The sequence below is a fragment of the Oncorhynchus clarkii genome, chromosome 6 (genome assembly GCF_045791955.1).
Source record: "Oncorhynchus clarkii lewisi isolate Uvic-CL-2024 chromosome 6, UVic_Ocla_1.0, whole genome shotgun sequence".
Classification (NCBI taxonomy): domain Eukaryota; kingdom Metazoa; phylum Chordata; class Actinopteri; order Salmoniformes; family Salmonidae; genus Oncorhynchus; species Oncorhynchus clarkii.
This window is the reverse complement of record NC_092152.1, coordinates 14,709,246-14,729,064: the sequence shown is the minus strand read 5'-3', so window position 1 is coordinate 14,729,064 and position 19,819 is coordinate 14,709,246. Positions and strand designations below refer to the sequence as shown.

General features: G+C 44.2%; 1 protein-coding gene across 4 annotated transcripts in view; it reads left to right on the top strand.

Moving 5' to 3' along the window:
* LOC139410650 (multiple C2 and transmembrane domain-containing protein 1-like) overlaps positions 1-19,819 on the top strand; it is a 272,821-nt gene that overhangs the window by 186,213 nt on the left and 66,789 nt on the right. For all 4 annotated transcript variants that reach the window (XM_071156008.1, XM_071156009.1, XM_071156010.1 and 1 more), the window contains 5 exons: positions 1,667-1,769; positions 3,068-3,170; positions 3,675-3,776; positions 5,059-5,133; positions 7,097-7,216. In XM_071156008.1, coding sequence (XP_071012109.1) covers positions 1,667-1,769; positions 3,068-3,170; positions 3,675-3,776; positions 5,059-5,133; positions 7,097-7,216 — 503 coding nt within the window. The remainder of the gene's footprint in view (positions 1-1,666; positions 1,770-3,067; positions 3,171-3,674; positions 3,777-5,058; positions 5,134-7,096; positions 7,217-19,819) is intronic.

The following is a 19,819-nucleotide window of genomic DNA, read 5'->3' as shown; positions in this document are numbered from 1 at the left end:
CTCTTCCCCCTCCCTCTTCTCAGCCCCATCCCTGTCAGACAAGATGTCTTCTCTCTTCCCCCTCCCTCTTCTCAGCCCCATCCCTGTCAGACAAGATGTCTCCCCCTCCCTCTTCTCAGCCCCATCCCTGTCAGACAAGATGTCTCCTCTCTCCCCCCTCCCTCTTCTCAGCCCCATCCCTGTCAGACAAGATGTCTTCTCTCTCCCCCCTCCCTCTTCTCAGCCCCATCCCTGTCAGACAAGATGTCTTCTCTCTCCCCCCTCCCTCTTCTCAGCCCCATCCCTGTCAGACAAGATGTCTTCTCTATCCCCCCTCCCTCTTCTCAGCCCAATCCCTGTCAGACAAGATGTCTCCTCTCTCCCCCTCCCTCTTCTCAGCCCCATCCCTGTCAGACAAGATGTCTTCTCTCTCCCCCTCCCTCTTCTCAGCCCCATCCCTGTCAGACAAGATGTCCTCTCTCCACCTCCCTCTTCTCAGCCCCATCCCTGTCAGACAAGATGTCCTCTCTCCCCCTCCCTCTTCTCAGCCCCATCCCTGTCAGACAAGATGTCTTCTCTCTCCCCCTCCCTCTTCTCAGCCCCATCCCTGTCAGACAAGATGTCTGCTCTCTCCCCCTCCCTCTTCTCAGCCCCATCCCTGTCAGACAAGATGTCCTCTCTCCCCCTCCCTCTTCTCAGCCCCATCCCTGTCAGACAAGATGTCCTCTCTCCCCCTCCCTCTTCTCAGCCCCATCCCTGTCAGACAAGATGTCTTCTCTCTCCCCCTCCCTCTTCTCAGCCCCATCCCTGTCAGACAAGATGTCTTCTCTCTCCCCCTCCCTCTTCTCAGCCCCATCCCTGTCATACAAGATGTCCTCTCTCCCCCTCCCTCTTCTCAGCCCCATCCCTGTCAGACAAGATGTCCTCTCTCCCCCTCCCTCTTCTCAGCCCCATCCCTGTCAGACAAGATGTCTTCTCTCTCCCCCTCCCTCTTCTCAGCCCCATCCCTGTCAGACAAGATGTCTTCTCTCTTCCCCCTTCCTCTTCTCAGCCCCATCTCTGTCAGACAAGATGTCTTCTCTCTCCCCCCTCCCTCTTCTCAGACACATCCCTGTCAGATAAGATGTCTTCGCTCTCCCCCCTATCTATTCCATCCTCGCCGGTGCCCAGGGAAGTGTTTCCTTAGTGCTTATCTGGTGGAGTCCGAGCACCAGGATCCCTGTAGCAGGGCCAGTGGTATGGTGTAGCGTGGGGTGAAATGAATTCATCACATCATTACTGCCGGTGATAAATGGTGGCTCGAGCTGTCATGAGAAGGGAGAGGAGGGTAAGGACTGGATGGTAATTCTCTGTTCAGCTCCTGGCTCTTCCTCTGCTCCTCTTTATCAGGTAGAATATTTCCCCTAATGCTACTGCTAAGCACCAGCACCTCATCTGTAGGCCACAGACACTGGATTAGACCGGAGTAAACAAGACCGTTATTAGTGCTACTCTTTTTATCACCATGTCTCTCCATTTCAATTCAATTTCAGTTCAAGGGGCTTTATTTGGCAATGGCAACATATGTTAACATTGCCAAAGCAAGTGAAGTAGATAATATACAAAAGTGAAATTAACAATAAACTTTACACTCACAGACGTTCCAAAATAATCTCTCTCTCTGTGTCTGTCTGTCTACCCTTCACAGGGAAGAGTGACCCCTTCTGTGTGGTGGAACTGAGTAACGATCGGCTACAGACACACACGGTCTACAAGAACCTCAACCCCGAGTGGAACAAGGTCTTCACCTTGTGAGTGCACTTCTGTACCATGTGTTGCCACATACCCATCCTGATCTCATGCTGGGTGGGCTCTCCCTGGGATCTCTCTTTCTGTCTGTCTTTCTCACTCTCTGACATATGCCAGTACTTCATATATGTGCACACATGCACATTTATTGAATTGTGTTGCAACTATTTTGAAGTAGTATTACAGTACAGGTATTACAGTACCCATAACTATAGCACATTATCATAACGAGGCATGGTTATAAAAAACAATCATAGCTATTACTAATCATTTAAGATGTTTTAAAAACATGTGTTATAATTCATACTTCCAGTTATTAGCCGTTTCCTGTTATGCCACTATTTGTCACATTTGCCAAAGGACATTGTAAAATGTAAGGATTACTATGTGAATACTATTTTGGGATGCACATGATGATCTCTCTGTTTGTCAATTATGTTATTTCTAGTTCTCTCTATTTCTGCAAAATCTACATGATCATTGTTTGGATAAAGCACATTTTCTTAAACATCTTGATTGTATAATATGATCAAACACTGTCATTACTACGCGTTTCATTCAACTGGCAAAGCATGGCACAGCGTTTGCACTTAGCCTACTGTAAATAGTCCAAATCTATTTATTTGACAGTGAGAACATATCATATATTCATGAATCTATATATCTCATAGAAAATATAGCTAATGCTAGTACATCGTTGAGATTTAAATTCAGAGGTCTAGGTTTTATCCCCTTATAAATCATTCCTCCTATACATTTTTATTTTGATTGACATGCCATAATTGGATTCTGTACATGACTATGTACATACATTTATATATTTATATATATATATATATATATATATATATATATATATATATATATATATATATATATATATATATATATATATATATATATATATATATATATATATATATATATATATATATATATATATATATATATATATAAATGTATGTACATAGTCAAAATATATATATATATTATTTCAGCCTTCCTTACAGGGAAATACGCAAGTGAATTCCCAGGGAAAGCTGGGTAATTTGGTCGTCCTTTGAGTGGCGCCGTGTCTCTCTTTCTTTAAGAGAAACCTCTATTCTTTCCATCAGTCTTCTCCTCCCTAGCCTACTTTTCAAAGATGACATTTCCTAGCCACAATTCCTTTCCTCATACAACTCTCACACTCTTTATTAGTTGAGTACAAAGCTCATAGAGGCTTGGAGTTTCATCATGCTATGATGCGGGTGTGATATGTGTGATTGTAATGGTGTAACGGTTGTTCTGTGGCGAGTAGTAATGTGAAGGACATCCACTCGGTGTTGGAGGTGACAGTGTACGACGAGGACCGAGACAGAAGCGCAGACTTCCTGGGTAAAGTGGCCATCCCTTTACTAAACGTGAGTCCTCCTGATGAAATGTCTCTGCTGTCTATCACCTCCCCTAGGGGTAATACTGTAAAAAAAACACTGGGGAGGATATAAAAACACACAAGATGCAACTGTGGATGAGACTGTTATCATTGCACAAAGCAATAGAGAGAGTGAGAGAGAGAGCTGTAAGAGAGAGAGAGAGCGAGAGAGGACGAGAGAAAGAGATATGTAAGAGCGAGAGAGAAGGAGAGACAGCGATGTAAAGAAAAGAGCGAGAGAGAGAGAGAGAGAGACAGCGAGGGTAAATGAATAAAACACCATTGGTAATGTACGGTCCTGGGGGGCTAATTCCCCAGGATAGTTCATATCTCCCTGACAATGCTGTGGTGGTAATGAACAGGTACTTGTCAGAGTTGCCACAGTTGTTTTGGGCTCTCTGTCAGATGCAGCAGCTGGGGTTCAAAGGTGGCCCAGAGAGTGTATTCAGCCGGGCATTGCCAGACAGACGGCTGTCATGTCCCTCTCCCACAGATTCAAAATGGTGAACGGAAAGCCTACGCTTTGAAAAGCAAGGAGCTGACAGGGCCAACAAAAGGGGTCATCTTTCTGGAAATAGACGTGATTTTTAACGCTGTAAGTCTCTTTCTTTTCCTCCTCCCCTGTTTTCCTAGTTTGTCCTCCTCCCCTGTTTTCCTAGTTTGTCCCCACCTCCACACTCCAGCACCATCGTCTTTCTGTTTGTCCTCCTCCCCTGTTTTCCTAGTTTGTCCCCACCCTCCACACTCCAGCACCATGGTCTTTCTGTTTGTCCTCCTCCCCTGTTTTCCTAGTTTGTCCCCACCTCCACACTCCAGCACCATGGTCTTTCTGTTTGTCCTCCTCCCCTGTTTTCCTAGTTTGTCCCCACCTCCACACTCCAGCACCATGGTCTTTCTGTTTGTCCTCCTCCCCTGTTTTCCTAGTTTGTCCCCACCCTCCACACTCCAGCACCATGGTCTTTCTGTTTGTCCTCCTCCCCTGTTTTCCTAGTTTGTCCCCACCCTCCACACTCCAGCACCATGGTCTTTCTGTTTGTCCTCCTCCCCTGTTTTCCTAGTTTGTCCCCACCCTCCACACTCCAGCACCATCGTCTTTCTGTTTGTCCTCCTCCCCTGTTTTCCTAGTTTGTCCCCACCCTCCACACTCCAGCACCATGGTCTTTCTGTTTGTCCTCCTCCCCTGTTTTCCTAGTTTGTCCCCACCTCCACACTCCAGCACCATGGTCTTTCTGTTTGTCCTCCTCCCCTGTTTTCCTAGTTTGTCCCCACCTCCACACTCCAGCACCATCGTCTTTCTGTTTGTCCTCCTCCCCTGTTTTCCTAGTTTGTCCCCACCCTCCACACTCCAGCACCATCGTCTTTCTGTTTGTCCTCCTCCCCTGTTTTCCTAGTTTGTCCCCACCCTCCACACTCCAGCACCATGGTCTTTCTGTTTGTCCTCCTCCCCTGTTTTCCTAGTTTGTCCCCACCCTCCACACTCCAGCACCATGGTCTTTCTGTTTGTCCTCCTCCCCTGTTTTCCTAGTTTGTCCCCACCCTCCACACTCCAGCACCATCGTCTTTCTGTTTGTCCTCCCTCCCCTTCCGTCTCTTGTCGCCCGTCCTCGTCTTCACTTAAATGATCGAAAACTCCCACTCAGCCGCCTTTGTTCGCACATACGTTGTCACTGTGTGTGTCCTGCTGGCGGCCATCTTAGTGCTGTGTGTGAGGGAGAGAGCTCTCACTGTAGTCTGTGACGTGCGGCGCTACTCTCAACATCATATCTGCATGTACTCAAGACAGTCCATTCAGTTAGAGATCTATGCTATATTGTGTTATTGTGATAATATCCCACCACAGGCTGTGTGTTTAAATGTGTTTATTACTCCCACACCAGGTAAAGGCAGGTCTCATGACGTTGATACCCAAAGAGCAGAAATACATAGAGGATGAGCCCAGAGTGTCCAAACAGGTAGGTTATTAACACCGCCACCCTCCACTCTGTTGCCCCATTTAGCTCAGCATCTACTACAGTCCCCCATTAAATGAGATATTTTAACAAAACTCAACCAGTCTTGAGTGGCATCTTGTGAGGCCACAACAGTGTGGGCAAGAGTGAGAGAAAACATCCCCCCCCCCTTCCTTCTCCACCCTCCTCGCTGCTTTACTGTGGGCGGAGAATAGAAATGTCAAGCTGTCAACTCTGGGGGTGTATAAGTAGATTGGCCATCCTTAGTTGGCCCTCTGTGCCACTGCTGCTTTGCACTTCATTGTCACACCGCTCAATGTGGCGGACCCACAAAGGGCTGAATCGCGGGGGCTGGCCCACATCAGACATGTCACATAAACGTTGTTTGGGCTGAGCAGTCACCCGCTCCCACACCCTTTTGTCTCTCTCCTCTTCTTTCTCTCTCTCACTCTATCTCTCTCTCTCTGTGTGCTAAAAGATGCACACTCTGCACTTTCCCCTGTGTGGAGTGTGAACCTCCCTGTCCACCCTCCCTGTTCGCTCCTCTCTGTTTTCATCTGTACTTCACCTCTGACTCATAGAGATGCCCCATGTCAGCATCTCTGAATGATGATGTCATTGATGGCTTTAAAGAGATTGCCCCGTGAGGGCTCTTTTGTGTGGGGCTAGTCCCTGCTGTGGCCGCTGTCTGTCCTTACAAACACAAGACCCCCAAACCCAAAGTAGCCAGTCAAATACAGACATTATATTACATTACAATTCCACTATTCAGCAGTTGATATCTGCATTCATTAAACTACCATGGCCAGGAACAAAGCAGGAACAACTCCAGGCTGTAGTTATAACAGGAACCAGAGTTTGTCCTGGTGTGGTCATATCATCCCAGGAAAACTCCTGGGCCTAGATATAACTACTAATGTTGGTGTAGGAAGTACATTTGAGAGAGAGAGAGAGATAGTTTACAGTAGTCCCTCTGCTGCTAGTTACAGTAGTGTGATCAAAGCGTGGCTGTGTGCAGGGATGTGGGTGACTCAGAGTGCTGTTGTCTTCAGGGGGTGGATGTCCCCACCAGGACACCGTATACTCACAGTCATTCTCAGTTCACCACTACTCTACCTCGAATAATGAATTAGGCAGTGGTCTAAAAATACAACTACCTCTAAATGTCCCAGAATCCTCTTAAAGACACATCAGAATAACACTTTCCCTCTTCGGGGACTACTTCCTGGATGCGTTTTCTTCTGTCATGTTGTTTTGGTATTTCGTGATTGGAACACAGCGGAATGGGACTGTGGTGCTTTCATCATCTGTGGCCAGATGCCTGCCTGAACTCCTTAGGGATGTGAAATCATCACGGGCTGTTAACACTATTACTATGACTTGCTTTCGGCTAAAGAGACTTAAAGAGACACAGCTTCAGTGAACATGACTTGATTTAGTGATTAAGTTTCTTATAGTGTCAGCACTTCGTTAACAACATTGTGCCAATACTTGACGAACACTAGGCTGGCAAAATGATGGGGTATGAGAGACCAGATGACATATTATCCTTGTTGCCATTTGCCCATCACATTGCCAGTATTATGGCCTTAAGAAGCTTTGTACCACAGCTTGGCTAAATACTCAATTCTGATTAGTTGAGAGGGTGTTGATTACATACAATTACATAACGAACTCTAGAATGAGAGTTGACTAAATAGAAGTTGATTCCTCGACTCCTTGCCCATCAACCGTCATTAACGGAATTAATAATATATATGTTTATATTCTTAATTCCATTCCTTTACTAGATTTGTCTGTATTGGGTATATGTTGTGTAATTTGTTAGATATTACTGCACTGTCAGAGCTAGAAGCACAAGCGATTCGCTACACCCGCAATAACATCTGCTAAAAATGTGTATGTGACCAATAACATTTGATTGTCATGTTTTTGACTGCTTATGTCACCTCTGTGCTCTGTCCAGTTGCTTCTGCAAAACTTCAACAGAGTGAGACGATGCATCCTGTTCCTCATCAACGCCGGCTGCTACATCAACAGCTGCTTCGAATGGGACTCAACTCAGAGGAGCATCTGTTCCTTCCTGGTACTAATGCATACATTTACATGTACACACAGACATACTCATCTGTTCCTTCCTGGTACTAATGCATACATTTACATGTACACACAGACATACTCACCGGTTCCTTCCTGGTACTAATGCATACATTTACATGTACACACAGACATACTCACCGGTTCCTTCCTGGTACTAATGCATACATTTACATGTACACACAGACATACTCACCGATTCCTTCCTGGTACTAATGCATACATTTACATGTACACACAGACATACTCACCGGTTCCTTCCTGGTACTAATGCATACATTTACATGTACACACAGACATACTCACCGATTCCTTCCTGGTACTAATGCATACATTTACATGTACACACAGACATACTCACCGGTTCCTTCCTGGTACTAATGCATACATTTACATGTACACACAGACATACAGTGCCTTGCGAAAGTATTCGGCCCTCTTGAACTTTGCGACCTTTTGCCACATTTCAGGCTTTAAACATAAAGATATAAAACTGTATTTTTTTTGTGAAGAATCAACAACAAGTGGGACACAATCATGAAGTGGAACGACATTTATTGGATATTTCAAACTTTTTTAACAAATCAAAAACTGAAAAATTGGGCGTTTTTGTTTTTTTGTTTTTGGACTCACCGGAGCAGACTTTATAGTTGTCGTTTGAAGTCAAGTATATGCTAGTATGGGTAGGTAACAGTGTTTTGAGTGTGGGGATGTTGGCCATAAGCGACATGCTTGCCCAAAAAGGGAGAAGGCGGAGAGCGGGACGCAGGTGGTCCTCGTAAGCATGGGCCCACTGATATAGGGAGAGGTGGGCCGACAGTGGTAGAGTAGCCACAAGTACCTGTTGCTGAAGAACAAGTTGTTTGTGTTGAGGGTACGGAGTTGCAGCTTGTACCAGAGGGGAACATAGCATCTGATGTGCAGCAGAAAAATAGTGTTGTAGGATGTAAGGATGGATCTGGGGAGCCATTTCCCCAGACCGGTGAGGAGATGCCCAGTACGAGTAATGGGTTACAGGAGGGGTTCAGGTTGGGCTAGTCTCCCAGGCAGAGGAGGAGATGCCCAGTACGAGTAATGGGGTACAGGAGGGGGTTCAGGTTGGGCTAGTCTCCCAGGCAGGGGAGGAGATGCCCGGTACGAGTAATGGGGTACAGGAGGGGGTTCAGGTTGGGCTAGTCTCCCAGGCAGGGGAGGAGATGCCCAGTACGAGTAATGGGGTACAGGAGGGGGTTCAGGTTGGGCTAGTCTCCCAGGCAGGGGAGGAGATGCCCAGTATGAGTAATGGGGTACAGGAGGGGGTTCAGGTTGGACTAGTCTCTCAGGCAGGGGAGGAGATGCCCGGTACGAGTAATGGGGTACAGGAGGGGGTTCAGGTTGGGCTAGTCTCCCAGACAGGGGAGGAGATGCCCAGTACGAGTAATGGGGTACAGGAGGGGGTTCAGGTTGGGCTAGTCTCCCAGGCAGGGGAGGAGATGCCCAGTATGAGTAATGGGGTGTAAGTGGGGAGTGTTGAGAGGAATGTGACAGAGGGGAGTCAGGGGTCCAGGGCCTCAGTTGAGGAGGATCAGGAGAGGGATCTGGACATGTCTGATATCCCTGTTGATGTGATAGCAGCCGGCGAGGACTCAATTTACAATCTAGGTGAGGAAAATGGGTTCCTAGACTGGACTTCTGGGAAATCTGTTAAATATGTTTTTCATGTTGTTAAGTTTGTGAGGTCAGCTGTGGTGTTACAGAAGATGGTGGGGTTAGACCAGTTGAGTGTGAAGAAGCGTTTCCGCTTGAGGAAATGTGTTACTGCTGTCATGGCAGCAACATGTGGTGGGAAACGTGGTAAGGATAAGAAAATATTAAAACAGTGATGTTTATCATTCCTCATAGGGTGCTTTTTTCTCTTTGTCTGGTTTCTCTGTGGTTTCTTCAGTTTTTCCTTTCTCTTTTCTATATGGAGGTACTAAGAGTAGGTTCTCTCAATATTAATGGGGGAAGGGACAGGAATAAGAGGGGAAGAGACAGGAATAAGAGGGGAAGGGACAGGAATAAGAGGGGAATGGACAGGAATACGAGGGGAAGGGACAGTAATAAGAGGGGAAGGGACAGGAATAAGAGGGGAAGGGACAGGAATAAGAGGGGAAGGGACAGGAATAAGTGGGGAAGGGACAGGAATAAGAGGGGAAGGGACAGGAATAAGAGGGGAAGGGACATCAATAAGAGGGGAAGGGACATCAATAAGAGGGGAAGGAACATGAATAAGAGGGGAAGGGACATGAATAAGAGGGGAAGGGACATGAATAAGAGGGGAAGGGACATGAATAAGAGGGGAAGGAACATGAATAAGAGGGGAAGGAACATGAATAAGAGGGGAAGGGACATGAATAAGAGGGGAAGGGACAGGAATAAGAGGGGAAGGGACAGGGATAAGAGGGGAAGGGACAGGAATAAGAGGGGAAGGGACAGGAATAAGAGGGGGAGGGACAGGAATAAGAGGGGGAGGGACAGGAATAAGAGGGGAAGGGACAGGAATAAGAGGGGAAGGGACAGGAATAAGAGGGGTAGGGACATCAATAAGAGGGGAAGGGACATCAATAAGAGGGGAAGGGACATCAATAAGAGGGCTTGGGTATTAGAAGTAATACAACAGAAAAGGCTTAATGTAGTTTTTCTACAGGAGACACATAGTGATGAGGCTAATGAGGTTGATGAGGGTATGTTGTGAGGGGGGCAGCATATACTCAGTCATGGTACTAATTTCAGTGCTGGGATGGCAATTTTGTTTTCTTCAGGCTTTGGGCTGACTGTGAAATCTACAACAGAGATTGTCAAGGGTCTGGTTTTATTGGTCAAGGCGGATGTTATATATACAGTTGAAGTCGGAGGTTTACATACACTTAGGTTGGAGTCATTAAAACTTGTTTTTCAACCACTCCACAAATTACTTGTTAACAAACTATAGTTTTGGCAAGTTGGTTAGGACATCTACTTTGTGCATGACACAAGTCATTTTTCCAACAATTGTTTACAGAAAGATTATTTCACTTATAATTCACTGCATCACAATTCCAGTGGATCTGAAGTTTACATACACTAAGTTGACTGTGCTTTTAAACAGCTTGGAAAATTCCAGAAAATTGTCATGTCTCTAGAAGCTTCTGATAGGCTAATTGACATAATTTGAGTCAATTGGAGTTGTACTTGTGGATGTATTTCAAGGCCTACCTACTTAGTGCCTCTTTGCTTGACATCATGGGAAAATCAAAAGAAATCAGCGAAGACCTCAGAAATAAATTGTAGACCTCCACAAGTTTGGTTCATCCTTGGGAGCAATTTCTAAATGCCTGAAGGTACCGCGTTCATCTGTACAAACAATAGTACACAAGTATAAACACCATGGGACCACTCAACCATCATACCGCTCAGGAAGGAGACGCGTTCGTTCTGTCTCTTAGAGATGAACGTACTTTGGTGTGAAAAGTGCAAATCTATCCTAGAACAACAGCAAAGGACCTTGTGAAGATGCTGGAGGAAACAGGTACAAAAGCATCTTTATCCACAGTAAAACGAGTCCTATATCGACATAACCTGAAAGGCCGCTCAGCAAGGAAGAAGCTACTGCTACAAAACCGCCATAAAAAAAGTCAGACTATGGTTTGCAACTGTACCTGGGGACAAAGATCATACTTTTTGAAGAAATGTCCTCTGGTCTGATGAAACAAAAATATAACTGTTTTGCCATAATGACCATCGTTATGTTTGGAGGAAAAAGGGGGAGGCTTGCAAGCCGAAGACAACCATCCCAAACATAAAGCACGGGTGTGGCAGCATCATGTTGTGGGGGTGCTTTGCTGCAGGAGGGGCTGGTGCACTTCACAAAATAGATGGCATCATGAGGTAAGAAAATGACGTGGATATATTGAAGAAACATCGCAAGACATCAGTCAGGAAGTTTAATCTTGGTCGCACATGGGTCTTCCAAATGGACAATGACCCCAAGCGTACCTCCAAAGCTGTGGCAAAATGGCTTAAACCGTCCCACCTGGCCAACTACAGAATTATAAATATTTAACTTTCATAAAACCATAAGTGTAGTACATCAAAATAAAGGTTAACTTTTTGTTAATCCAGCTGCTGTGTCAGATTTGAAAAAGCTTTACGGCAAAAGCACACCATGCGATTATCTGAGGACAGCGCCCCGCATACAAAAGCATGAAAAACACATTTCAACCATGCAGGAGTGCCACGAAAGTCAGAAATAACGATATAATAAATGCCTTACCTTTGATGATCTTCTTCTGTTGGCACTCCAAAAGGTCCCAGATACATCACATATGGTCCTTTTGTTCGATAATGTCCTTCTTTATATCCATAAAAACTCAGTTTAGCTGGTGCGCTTCAGTCAATAATCCACCCAGTTTCCCTCCATCAAAATACATACAAAATTAATCCCAAACGTTACTGATACACTTTTCCAAACAAGTCAAACAAAGTTTATAATTAAACCTTAGGTACCCTATTAAACGATCAAATTTAAGACGGAGAATCGTTATTGTCTTTACTGGAGAAAAATACCAAAGAACGCGTTCTCTTCCACACGCTTGGAAACACTACAGCCAAAATGGGAGCCACCTAGAAAAACTACAATTTCTGGCTCATTTTTCTCTTTCTAAAGACTGTTGACATGGTGGAAGCCCTAGGAACTGCAATCTGGGAGGACTTGACCTTATAATAAAAGTGACAGCCATTGAAAACAGTGGTAGGCTGAATTCTTTTTTGGGGTGGGGGTGGTTTCGCCTGCCATATCAGTTCTGTTATACTCACAGACGTAATTTTAACAATTTTAGACACTTTAGTGTGTTTTCTATCCAAATCTATTATTTGCATATCCTAGTTTCTTTGCCTGAGTAACAGGCAGTTTACTTTGGGCACACTTTTCATCCGAACGTGAAAATACTGCCCCCTACCCAGGAGAGGTTAAGGACAAGAAAGTCAAGCTATTGGAGTGGCCATCACAAAGCCCTGACCTCAATCCCATTGAAAATATGTGGGCAAAACTGAAAAAGCGTCTGCAAGCAAGGAGGCCTACAAACCTGACTCAGTTGCACCAGCTTTGTCAGGAGGAATGGGCCAAAATTCACCCAACTTATTGTGGGAAGCTTGTAGAAGGCTACCCGACACGTTTGACCCAAGTTAAACAATTTAAAGGCAATGCTACCAAATACTAATTGAGTGTATGTAAACTTCTGACCCACTGGGAATGTGTTGAAAGAAATAAAAGCTGAAATAAATCATTCTCTCTACTATTATTCTGACATTTCACATTCTTAAAATAAAGTGGTGATCCTAACTGACCTAAAACAGGGGATTTTTACTTGGATTAAATATCAGGAATTGTGAAAAACTGAGTTTAAATGTATTTGGCTAAGGTGTATGTAAACTTCCGACTTCAACTGTCTATAAAAAAATGTATTCTCCTAATGAGCGTATTGCTGTATTTGATCAAATAAAGGAAACCTTAAGACAATGTGACCAAGAGGGGTGTATGGTTTTAGGGGGGCGACTGGAACTGTACAGTGGATTTTACTGTTGATTGCACTGCTGAATAACTTTACCTGCGGTCAGCTACTCGTCTGTCTGGTCTATTAACTACGTTTGAGCTTTCTGATATGTGGAGAGTAAGAAAAATGGATGGCTATTAAATGGAATTTTGAGTCCTTGAGACAATGGTGGGAGGTTGGGAAGGCCCAAATAGGTGGGGTTTTGCAACCGTATACTGCTCTGTCTCGTATTGAAGTTAAAGAGAACAGGACAGTTGCTCACTCAGAATGACCTCGGACTAGTCATGAACTTACAGTACAGGAGACATGAACTGAGGTCGTTTTTACATGAAAGAGTGAAGGGTGACTTGATTAGGTCTCGCTTTGCTACCCTCAAAGATATGGATGCTCCTAGCGGTTTTCTTTATACCTAGGGCAGTCGACATTGCAACGCAAACAGATGTCTGCCTTCTTCTCCCTGATGGAAAGGTGACCACGGATGACGGTGAGATGCGCCAACATGCCGTGGATTTCTACTCTGCCCTCTACAAGGTGGAGGATTGTGATCCTCTGTGTGCTGAACAGTTGTTACATGGATTTCCTCATTTGGGCCCTGAGCAGACAGCTGCTTTGGACACTGACATTACTGACATCAGGCCGAGCCCCTGGCATCAACTGTTTACAATCTGATTTCTAGAAGCACTTTTGGAGGTCTATTGTTGTGGATTTTTATGAAGTGGTGTGTGTGTCTTTTCATGAGGGTTCTCTTCCTGTATCCTGTCAACGTGTTGTGCTGTCATTGTTGCCATACCACAATCTTATTTTGGGGCCGATATTAAATAAATGTTCTACTGTAGGTAGCATTACCTACCACTAGTCGGCTGTACCTCTGTCAAAACTCCGGTATTTTTCAGGCTTGTTTTCTTTTCTTTTTTTTAAAATAGTGACCCAACATGTTTTCCCATGGCTGTCTTGTCTCTCTGCAGCAGACAAATATATGGTGAGCAATATGTTTGGAACAAAAAAAATCAATAAAATCACAGTATCAAATCGCAATACATATTGTGTCGACACCTAAGTATCGTGATGATCCCTGGCAATTCCCAGCTCTAGTACAAACTGGACTTTAGCATAGTCTTTACACCCTGTGGTATAGCATGGCATGCTGCTGTGTGTTCAATCTGAAGACGCATACGCTCGGCTATCACCACACCTGACCCAAACACCACTTTGTCCGATTTTTATGTGTGCAAAATATTGATATGAGCATTCTGCCTGTCTGTGTTAGCATTTAGCACTGCAGGTTGAAGACGCTGTAGCTAGTGAGTTAAAGAAAGGTGTTCTTTACATTCTCAGATTCCTAGTGGAAGGTGTCTAACGTTATGACTGTGTCCCCATAGGAACATGAGATATGGCTCCCTTCTTGTCTCTCTCTCTCTCTCTCTCTCTCTCTCTCCCTCCCTCTCTCTCTCTCTCTCTCTCTCTATCCCTCTCTCTCCTCTCTCTCTCTCTCTCTCTCTCTCTCTCTCTCTCTCTCTCTCTCTCTCTCTCTCTCTCTCTCTGTCTCTCTCTCTCTCTCTCCCTCCCTCCCTCCCTCCCTCCCTCCCTCCCTCCCTCCCTCCCTCCCTCCCTCCCTCTCTCTCTCGCGATGTGTAGCAATGTGCAAATAGGAAGTGCAGCTCAGTTCCTACCACATTTTGTGGGCCGTGTTCACTTTCTCAATAGCAAGGCTATACTCACTGAGTCTGTACATAGTCAAAGATTTCCTTTATTTTAGGTTAGTCACAGTTGTCAGCTTTTCTGCCACTGTGTACTCTCTGTTTAGGGCCAAATAGTCTTCTAGTTTGCTCTGTTTTTTTGTTAATTATTTCCCATGTGTAATTCTTTCCAGCCCTAACCCACACCATAACCCTAACCTTAACCCTTACCATAACCCTAACCTTAACCCTTACCATAACCCTAACTTTAACACTTACCATAACCCTAACCTTAACCCTTACCATAACCCTAACTTTAACACTTACCATAACCCTAACCTTAACCCTTACCATAACCCTAACCATAACCCTAACCCTAACCCTTACCATAACCCTAAACCTAACCCTAACCTTAACCCTTACCATAACCCTTACCATAACCCTTACCATAACCCTAACCCTTACCATAACCCTAAACCTAACCCTAACCTTAACCCTTACCATAACCCTTACCATAACCCTTACCATAACCCTAACCCTTACCATAACCCTAAACCTAACCCTAACCTTAACCCTTACCATAACCCTTACCATAACCCTTACCATAACCCTTACCATAACCCTAACCCTAAACCTAACCCTAACCTTAACCCTTACCATAACCTGTAACTCTAACATAAACCTAACCACTATAACCTCTTACCCTCACACACACACACACACACACACACACACACACACACACACACACACACAGTAATGTAATCCCTCTCTGTGTTAGATTAGTGTGCAGACAGATCCAGTCTAGTGAGCTAACAGGTACAAACCCTCTCTTACTCCCTCCAGTTTGTTCTTCCGCTCTCCTTCTCCCCGTATCTGTGCGCCTCATCCATTAGCTCCAACTGCGATTAGAGACGTGTGTGTGAGGTAACTGAGCACCCCCACCCAGCCCCGTAGAGAACCAGCCACCGTTGCAGCATTGGCATAGTGGGCTGGGCTGGAGTTACCTCCTGTCCCGCGCCACGGGTGGTGTGTGTGGTGGGGTGGGGTAAGCTTCTGCTTCCTCTCTACCTGAACACCTGCAAGCTGAGACCCACCCACCCCCCATCCCCATCCCCTCCTTGTTTCTCCTCTCTCCACCACTCTCATCCCCCCTTCCCTCTCTGCCTGTGAGCTGGGGCCATTGTGGGGGTTGATGGTGTTGAGTTCATGCCAGATCTCCCCGCAGCCCCTGAAAGACAAGGCTGTTATTGCTCCAGGGACCGCAGGCCTCAGCAACTCTTCCTCCAAACAAATTTGCTGTAACTTTATATGCAATTGGGCCTTGAATTGGGAGCAAATAGAGCAGGCTTTGTGATGCCCAGAAGGGTGAGGAGGGTAGGAGACGGGGGTTGTTTGGAAGGCAGTGAAAATTATACCAGGCTCTTTTATTTGGGGCGAAGTAGGACTCTTATCAGTGGGAGAGCCCCAGACAAGGGAGTTACTTCTGCAGGAAACTGGAGCACCTATCACCTGCTTTGCATTTAGATCTCAATAAAAAAGAGAAGAACGTATGCACACACACTCCTCTCCAGGTCCATGTAAATTGCTCCTTTGACTCCACTTGAGAAAGCTAGCTAACTTTTACCATCAGAAGTTTGCATTTTATTTCACCTTTATTTAACTAGGCCAGTCAGTTAAGAACAAATTCTTATTTACAATGACGGCCTACCCCGGCCAAACCCGGACAACCTGGGCCAATTGTATGCCACCCAATGGGACTCCCAATCACAGCCGGATGTGATACAGCCTGGAATCAAACCAGAGACTGTTGTGACGCCTCTTATACTGAGATGCAGTGCCTTAGACTGCTGCGCCACTCTGGAGACCTCTCCTGAATTTTTGCCCTACAGCAATGGACAGCTTGAAATAGATCAACTGTAAATGTTTTACTACCTTTCTAACTGAAAACATGAGGGAAAGTGAAATACAATGACACGTTGATTCAGAGGACACTGTGGAGTCTGGGGTTTGGTTTTCATAGACAGAAGGACATCTGCAGATGGGGATGTGTTAATCAATTATCTCTGTTTTATTCTCATTCATGGACACGGTTGCTATTACAGGACATTTTGACCATTTGTGGGTGTCTTTGGTTAAGTGTCTATTACAGATTGCTTGTTGTTATGGACATATTTGTTTCTATGTTTTGGATGTGATATACAACTTCTTCTTACTAAACATAAAACAGCTCTTTGTCTCCCCGGCAGGGGGCAGTCTAGTACCACAGAATGGGACTGTCCTGTCCAGCCAAATAGGACCCAGAACATGACTTGTTCTTTATTTGCTATCTGGTAGCGGACGGCTGGTATCTGGATGGATATTCATGTAGTAAAGATAAAGCCAACTTCACTCTGAAATCCAAACGTCAGTTGACTTCTGGAGAGGGGAGTTAGACTAGTACACGCTCAGCCAAAAGCACTTCATACGTTCCCCAAGAGCCGCATATCCGAGCCGTAAAGCCGAGCAGTGGAGCACTGTTTAGTAAACCACATAGTGCCAAAACTATAAAGCCCCAATCTTCCACCTTCATCAAAATGTAATAGATGAATGAAACACACATCTGTTCCTGATGGGATTATATTCCTAAATCTGTGCCTTGCGTGCTTTTGATAATTGAGTTTGAGTTTATTTTTATTTTTACAGGGACAGTGCACATTAATCAACGTTTCAGTAAAAGTGCCGGTTTTAGCCAGCCGGCTAATTTTCAACCGCAGTCCCTGGGCAGGTTATTTAAAAAAATTACAATATAGACAATAGCAGCATAGAACAAGCAAGACATAGCAACATAGGACAAGCAAGACATAGCATACAGACAGAGCAACATAGGACAAGCAAGACGTAGCATACAGAGCAACATAGGACAAGCAAGACGTAGCATACAGACAGAGCAACATAGGACAAGCAAGACATAGCATACAGACAGAGCAACATAGGACAAGCAAGACATAGCATACAGACAGAGCAACATAGGACAAGCAAGACATAGCATACAGAGCAACATAGGACAAGCAAGACGTAGCATACAGACAAAGCAACATAAAACAAAAAGCAGCAAGACAAAATTCATAAAAGCAACAAAGTGTTTCCACACCTCACAAGCTACAGACAACAGACAACATGGAAAGCGGCAACACACAGCTAGGGACCATGTTCACAAATCTGATTGACCTTTAGCCATGTCTTCAAGCATTTTGTGAAAGTGTGATATGTGGTGCAGTTATGTGTGTCTGATGGCAGTGTATTCCAGACATGGGAAGCTCTCACAGAGAATGCAGATTTACTAAAGGTGCTTTTCCTTAGGGGAACTATACAGTCACCTCTCATGGCAGACCTTGTGGATCTGCTGCCATATGTCTGGGTTTTCTGTTTAACAAAAATATTGTGTGGAGGGGGAGCCAGGCCATTAAGGATCTTGAATACAAGACATGCGTCGGTGTATTGCACAAGATTTTCCCAACTCAAGAGCTCATGCTTTCTAAGAATGTGACAATGATGATGGCTATTGTGCTTCCTATCAAGCACTTTGAGAGCCTGTTTGTAGACAGACTGAATAGGTTTTAATGTTGTACAGCAAGCTTGGGCCCAACTAGTCAAGCAGTATGTTAAGTGGGGGAGTATCATAGTTTCGAAGTACAGTTTTGCTACCTCTGTAGTCAAACAATTTCGTATAAATCGGAAAATAGCTAGGTTGAATTTGGTTATTTGAATTACTTTTTTCACATGCTTTTTAAAAGAGAGGTTGGAATCAAGTATGATGCCAAGGTACTTAAAATCGGATACCACCTGGAGCTTCTCCCCTGACACATAGACATCTGGCTCAGTAGCATCTGTTGCCCTCTTTGTGAAGAACATGCAAACAGTTTTTTTCACATTGAGATGCAAACACGAGTCACTGAGCCACTTTGTAACCTGGACCATTACAGTAGTGAGTTCTTGTGCAGCTTGTTGTTTGCTCTTTGCATGCACATATATCACTGTATCATCTGCATACATTTGAACTTCAGACCCAGTACAGACAGAAGGCAGATCATTAATGTACAGGCTGAACAGGAGGGGCCCCAGTATTGACCCTTGGGGCACGCCCACATCATAGCTACGAGTGGGCGACAGCTCATTGCTCACTCTGATAAGGGAATGCCTTTTTATTTTTCTGAATATTATTTATTGTGTTGAAATGTAATGTATATGGATTGACTACATATAAATGAAATAATCATAGAGAGTTTAAGGGGATTATCTGTTCACTGTGTTTCCACTGTCTAGTAGTTTGTAGAAATAACCAAATGTTTTTTTTGAATACTTCAAGTTTGCCTTATTGCTTTTTACAAATGCACATGGAATGTTTCATATCATGTTCAATGTGAACATATTTTTTTATAGAACAATAATCATGCAATGGAGGTAGGTACTTAAGTATTTTCAAAAGTTTTTCATTGAAGTACATTTTCTTACCTTATTTTGTATTCAGTGCAATTTTTTTTAGGGCCGGTTTGCTTTCATTTGGAAACAACCCAAATATCTATTAGTTAGACCATGTGCTTTGAGATGCCATCATTGACTTGATGTTAAAGCTGATACAGCTTCCATTTTGACATTCTTTAACATGAAAAATAATTTGAAAATAATTTAAATCCATATAACATCATTTGTTAACGTAAATCAAATAAATGACTTAATAGCATCTTACACTGATGCCGTGTTGAGGGTGAGTTTAGTAGATAAAGGAAACAATGGATTTCTCCTTTCAGTGTGCAACAAATAGGAGATGATCCTTAGCATTGTATTCTATGTTCTTCTATCTTATACCTATACTACCAGGAATAAACTAGAGGGGGTTTATGTGATTCAACATATATATACAGTGCCTTGCGAAAGTATTCGGCCCCCTTGAACTTTGCGACCTTTTGCCACATTTCAGGCTTCAAACATAAAGATATAAAACTGTATTTTTTTGTGAAGAATCAACAACAAGTGGGACACAATCATGAAGTGGAACAACATTTATTGGATATTTCAAACTTTTTTAACAAATCAAAAACTGAAAAATTGGGCGTGCAAAATTATTCAGCCCCCTTAAGTTAATACTTTGTAGCGCCACCTTTTGCTGCGATTACAGCTGTAAGTCGCTTGGGGTATGTCTCTATCAGTTTTGCACATCGAGAGACTGAAATTTTTTCCCATTCCTCCTTGCAAAACAGCTCGAGCTCAGTGAGGTTGGATGGAGAGCATTTGTGAACAGCAGTTTTCAGTTCTTTCCACAGATTCTCAATTGGATTCAGGTCTGGACTTTGACTTGGCCATTCTAACACCTGGATATGTTTA